Source organism: Vitis riparia, chromosome 18 (genome assembly GCF_004353265.1).
Source record: "Vitis riparia cultivar Riparia Gloire de Montpellier isolate 1030 chromosome 18, EGFV_Vit.rip_1.0, whole genome shotgun sequence".
Classification (NCBI taxonomy): Eukaryota; Viridiplantae; Streptophyta; class Magnoliopsida; order Vitales; family Vitaceae; genus Vitis; species Vitis riparia.
In genome coordinates, this window is record NC_048448.1 from 22,257,806 (window position 1) to 22,264,267 (window position 6,462).

A 6,462-nucleotide genomic window follows, 5' to 3' on the forward strand; every position below is an offset into this window, starting at 1 on the left:
GCATTGGATGGGCTCCTGCAGTTCCACTGAGGCACTCGAATGGATTTTGACCATCTCCCTTCTTCGCATTTAATAAAATGCTGGGGAATTGAACTGATACTTATAGGACTTCTTATTTTGGCCATTGAACGTGTGTAGTGAAATCTAAATCATTGGATAAGGGTACAAGTAAATGAGGCAAATGAGATCCAGATGTGAGGGTACAAATGAATGAAACTCTAATCCAAAGTCATAGGACCTGGGTGGAATATGTGATATCCTTATCTATATATATAGAAAAATACCTTCCGATTATTTAGTAGACCTCTTATATTTATGCTTGTTTTTCTTATTTTAAGAAGAATGCAGACATGATTGGAAACTGCTAGTCGGATCACCATGTAATGGCTCTGTTACATCAAAAGAATAAGTTAGTTTCACCAATAATCCCTGCAAGAACAAGATCCATCCTTGAATCTGTGAAACCTTGCTCGATCCCTCACAATAATTTCCCGATCATAAATCTTTGAAATAAGCTTAATCACGACATGACAATCCCCACATATTCTTAGGTTCTTGTTCACTCGAATTGGGGTCCCTTCACTGGTACTGATCAAACCAAAAGCCACAGCCAACTTCTCGCTGTGATGGCACAGTGCATTCTCCTTGTCCTCCTCCCCTATATCATGCAGCACAAGACTGGTCTCAGCCACATACCCGAATGCCTTAATCCTAAACCTAATCTCATCTAGCTTTGCATAAATCTCTCGCCAGTCAGGGTGAGACTGATCACCATTCACGAACTTGTGTATCACACCCTCAACCTCGATGTAACTGAACCCTGGCACCTTCCTCACATCCCTACTCTTCATGGCCTCCCTCACCCTCCCCACATCTTCCCACCTCTCCCGTGCTGCGTACACGTTCGACAGCAACACGAAATCCCCACAACTGTTGGATCCCATCTCAACTAGCTTCCGGGATGCCATTTCTGCCATCTCCACATTCCCATAAGTCTTACAAGCCCCCAGCAAGCTCTGCCAAAGCACAACATCAGGGACAATAGGCATTGAGTTTATAATGCGATAAGCCTCACCCAGCCTCCCAGCTCGACCCAACAAATCAACCACACTCCCATAATGCTTCACGTTTCGATTCACTCCACGCCCTACCATTTCATCAAACAGCCTCACCCCCTCTTCCACCAAGCCTGCATGGTTACAGGCACATAGCACTGCCAGATACGTTACACTATCCATCTCAACCTGGGTTTTTCCCATTTCTTCAAAAAGCTCGAGAGCTCTGCATCCATCGCCATGCATTGCAAAGGCCATGATCATCGTGTTCCATGTGACCACACTCTTCCCACAAGTCATGGTACTAAACACACGAAAACCCTTATCGGCAAACCCGCATTTTGCATACATATCAATAACCGCATTGCAGACCTGCACATTAATGTCGAGATCCATCTTCCTCACACACGCATGAACCCCCTCGCCAGCCCGCAAAGCACCGAGCTGCGAGCAAGCCGCGAGGGCGCCCAAAACGCTGATTTCATTTATCTTCTCACCCTCAGCTCTCATCCGATGGAACAAAGCCAACGCCTCGCTGGACTTGCTCCCCTGAGCAAGCCCAGCAATGAGAGCGTTCCACGCGGCAACATCTCGCAAAGGAATTTCATCGAACACGCGCTGTGCGCTGTCAAGATCGCCGCATTTGGCGTAGGCGTCGATTAATGTGGTCCCCAGGAGGATGTCGGCGTGGCAGCCGCGGCGGAGGAGGTGGGAGTGGATTTGGGAGGTTTCGGAGAGGGCGAGGGCGCGGGCGGAGGCGATGAGGGAGAAAGAGAAGGTGAGGGCGTCGGGGTGGGGGATGGTGGGAAGGAAGGAGAGGGCGTGGGTGGGGTGGGGGCTGCGGGCGAGGCCGCGGAGGAGGGCGTTGAAGTCGTTGGTGGAGGGGTGGGGGATGTGGCGGTGGATGTGAGCGGCGTAGGGGAGGTAGGCGGGGGAGGGAGAGAGGGCGCAGTGCTCGAGGAGCCTGGTGCGGGAGGGGGAGATGCGGAGGTTGAATTGGCCGGTGGTGAGGAGGTGGGCTTGGACTTGTTTGATGTGTGAGAGAGTAGTGCATTTTTGGATTATGGAATCCATGAATGCCATATGATGATGATCAAGTGGACATGTAACGTTGTAACTCCATATCAACTAACTACCAACTAACTACCAAGCCTCCTAGTAGAAATGAACTTCGGTGGAGGCTCAGACCTGACTCACATAGACCATGATTTCTTTCAACATCCTAGTAGAAACTTAAGACAGTTTCATTAGTGGATACAACATCGATGCTAATTAGTGCCTCCTGAAAATAATATATGTTAATGGTTCAAAGATGAGTAGAGAAGATATGGTTATGTTTAATGACTGTGTGTTCACAATAAAAAAAAATAGAAAACTTTCTATTTTTAAAAACAGAGAATAAGATGTTTTTGAGGAACATATTAGAGTTAATTTTTATTGTTTTTTTTTTCTATGATTATTTTAAAAATATGAAAAATGATTAAAAATAAAACATTATATGTAAAAATTATTTTTAGAGTATATTTAAAAATATAGAAAATAAGTTAAAAATATTTTAAATTCCTAAATAGATTTTTTATTTTTCAAAACATCATAAAATAGTTTTTAAAATTGTTTTCGAAAACACCTTTTAAACAAAGTCTATATGTGGATTTTGTGACAATGCACAAAATCGATAAAATTAATATTAATACCATGTAAGTACTACAACTCTAATGCAAAAAATTATGTTACCTGGTGGAAACTAGATTTCATGTAGATGACAGGTTTACTCTAAGTAAATCCAAAAAATTATTATTTAGTTTTAAATATATTCTTAGGAATGGATATCATAAAGAGTACAAAGAAATATAGTGTAAAATATCTTTATATTACCTTCATTATAGTCAGAAATATATATTTAAAAAATTTCTTTTTTGTACAATCATAAAAACAGGTTAAGAGTACATTTGATAGTATTTTTATTTGAAGTGATTTTAGTAAAAGTTCTTTAGAAGAATCACTTATTAAGAGTCTATTTGATAGTGTGATTTTAAGAAGCACTTTTAATCTTTCTAATATTTGAAAACTTTTATTTTAAAAGTGTTAGAAATAGTAGAAACACTTCTTAGATTTCTAATATTTGATAATTTTTATTTTTAAAATGTTAGAAATGGTAGAAACACTACAAGTGATTCTTCAACTTTTTAAAAGTAAAAGCACCACATGGAGTGAATTCAAAATTCCTTAATCCAATGAGTTTTATGCTATAGCATTACCAACTAGGATATTCAAGACCCTCAATGATGAATTGAATAATATAAAACTTACAGGAGCATCCTTTTAAAAAATAAAACTTCTTTTGCGTGGTGACCATCTAGGTGTTGCCAAAGCAAGGCAAATTCATAGTCAAGTCATTGTCCACCAAAGTAGCAATTGAAGCCTCAACATCTTCACCAAGAATACAAAAGACATGATTAGTGGATACATCCACCCACCTTGTATATCATTTAATGAATTCATGGTTTTAATACTTTTAAGGGTGGGGTATATAACTCAAGGAAGGCAAGGTGGCTTGGGCGAGGCCACACCTAGGGGCATCAATGCGAGGCTTCAAACATAAGCAAGGTACGTGAGCAAGCCTTACTAACACCCACACATGGGCAAGCACTGCTAACACTCACATATAGGCTTCGAGACAAATGTTGGTGTGCAACTTGATAGTTAGTGAAGATTTTTCTTCATACATTTTATTGAATGAATATAAATGTATATATCAGCATAGAGAGACAATCACGTAAACTATTTTAGGTTAAGAATATGGTTGACCCTTGTAAAAAAGCAAAAAATTACAAGGTTCTATATAATGAAATTTCGATCTACCTTAATGTGTTTAGTATGGACATGTTGGATTGGATTAGGTGAAATTCAATGGTTGCCTTATTGTCACAAAATAAGTTCATTTTGAAATTGGGAGCAAAGCCAATCTTAGTCAACAATCTCTTAAGCCAAAGGAGTTCACAAAGTCCGTTGGCCATTCCTCTGAACTCGGCTTTAGCATTGGATAATGTCACTACCTTCTACTTCTTGCTCCTCCATGTGACAAGATTGCCTCCTACAAAGTTGAAGTAACTCAATGTAGACTTTCTATTAGAAACACTCCCTGCCCAGTCTACATCTGTATAACCATCAATATTAAGATGATTATTCTTGGGGAACAAAAGTCCTTTCCTTGGAGCGGACTTCAAATAATGAAGAATTCGAAGTATTGCATCCAAATGATCTTCACTAGGTGAGTGCATAAACTGACTAACCATGCTTATGACATAGGCAATATCCGGATGAGTATGAGATAAATAGATTAGCTTGCCTACTAATCTGTGATACCCTTCCTTGTTAGTTGGCACTTGATCTAGGTACTTTCTAAGCTTGTGATTATGGACAATTGAAGTATCGATTGGCTTATAGTTAAGCAATCCCACTTTAGACAATAAATCTAGCACATATTTCCTTTGAGAAAGAAATATACATTTTCTTGGTCTAGATACTTCAATCCTTAAGAAATATTTGAGACCTCCAAGATTCTTCATTTCAAACTTGGTTGCCAATCTTTTTTGAAGTCTAGAGATCTCTTCCTTGTCATCCCATGTGATAATCATATTATCCACATAGATTATTAAAGCGATTACTTTTCCCTATTGACGTTTCAAGAATAAAGTATGATCTGAGTTGCTATGATAGAAATTGTACTTCCTCATAGCCAAACTAAATCATCCAAACCAAGCATGAGGTGATTGTTTTAGACCATATAATGAATGTTGCAACTTATATACAACCTCTGTTTTTGGGGAAGTCGTGTATTCTAATGGAATATCCATATAAATCTCCTTCTCAAGATCATCATGAAGAAAGACATTCTTTACATCAAACATGTGCAATGGCCAGTCTAAATTTGTGGCAAGAGATAACAAGACCTTGATAGTATTCAATTTTGCCACTGGTGAAAAAGTCTCTTGATAGTCTATGCCATATGTTTATGCATATCCTTTGCCACAAGTCTTGCCTTATATATCTCAATGGATCCATCCGTCTTATGTTTAATGGATAAGATCCATTTGCACCCTATTGTCTTTTTTCTTTTTGGCAATGGAACAAGATTCTAGGTCTTATTTTTCTATAGCACCTCAATTTCTTCTTTTATCACTTATGCCCACTTTGGATCTGTTAAGGCTTCTCATATTCTGTTTGGAACATGGCATAAAGACAAGTTGTGTTCAAACGCCTTGAGATGTTATGATAATCTCCAAGTTGATACATGGTTGGCAATTGGGTATTTTGATCTTTTTTTCCTCAAAATCTTGTGAGTATCGATTTAGGGGCTTTCCACAATTATGTCTGAAATGTAAGTTATGATTGATAGAGGTATCCAAGTCATTAAGAGGAGAAGGCATAGTAGGAGAGCTTATCTCAGGAGTATTCTTAAGAGACGGGTCATTGGGTATTGGAAAGTATTGGAGAGTGGTTGGTTACTATGATTTCTATTTCCAGTCTAGGTTTAACTTCATTGCCACTCCCTACTTTCCTAGCCTACTACTTAATAATGATTCTATTCTCTTTACTAACCACCGTTTGATCACTTATTGGGTTGTCAAGTTGTTCAATTTCGATTTGTATTGGAGTTTCTTTAGATGTAACACAATCCCACCAATTTTGTTGTTCATATCATATCTCCCTCTTAACAGAAGTATGGACATCGGTGAAAAGAAAAAACTTTCAGATTCCACAAAAGTAACATCCATGGTAACATAGGTATGCCTGGTGGCATGATGGTAACATTGCTATCCCTTTTTCTATGTGTCATACCAAAAAAAAATACAATGAATTCTGCAAGGGTCAAGCTTTGTGCGTTTTTTTTAATGGATATGAATGAAGGTAACACATTAAAAAACTCGAAGAGGAATCAACAAAATAGAGGGTAGAGAAACATGATTAGAAAGAACCTGTAATTGAGTCTTGAAATTCAACACCTTTGAGGGCATATAGCTCAATAGATGTAGTTTTATGAACATAACATTATCCCAGTACTAGCTTGGCACATGTGCTCCAATCAATAATGCTCGAGCAGTTTCTAGAATTTGTTTGTTTTTTCGCTTGACAACTCCATTTTGTTGTGGTGTTTAAGTATAAGAGGTTTCATGAAGAACATGATTCTGGAAGTAAACTTGAAATTCTTTATTCACATATTGTCCACCATTGTCAGACGAAGAATTTGAGCTTTAGCTGAAAATTGAGTCTCAATCATAGCATGAAAATATCAAAACACACCCAACATCTCATCTTATGTTTTAACAAATAGAACCAAGTCATTCGAGTACAATCATCAACAAATGTCACAAACCAGCAAATTCCAGAAACATTAGTAACTGGG

General features: G+C 38.5%; 1 protein-coding gene across 1 annotated transcript; it reads right to left on the reverse strand.

The window, feature by feature from the left end:
• Window positions 1–239: 239 nt before the first annotated feature.
• Window positions 240–2,171, reverse strand: LOC117907346 (pentatricopeptide repeat-containing protein At1g34160). The gene has a single exon (XM_034820854.1). The coding sequence runs from the start codon at window positions 2,136–2,138 to the stop codon at window positions 417–419; it is 1,722 nt and encodes a 573-aa protein (XP_034676745.1). The 5' UTR covers window positions 2,139–2,171; the 3' UTR covers window positions 240–416.
• Window positions 2,172–6,462: the final 4,291 nt, after the last annotated feature.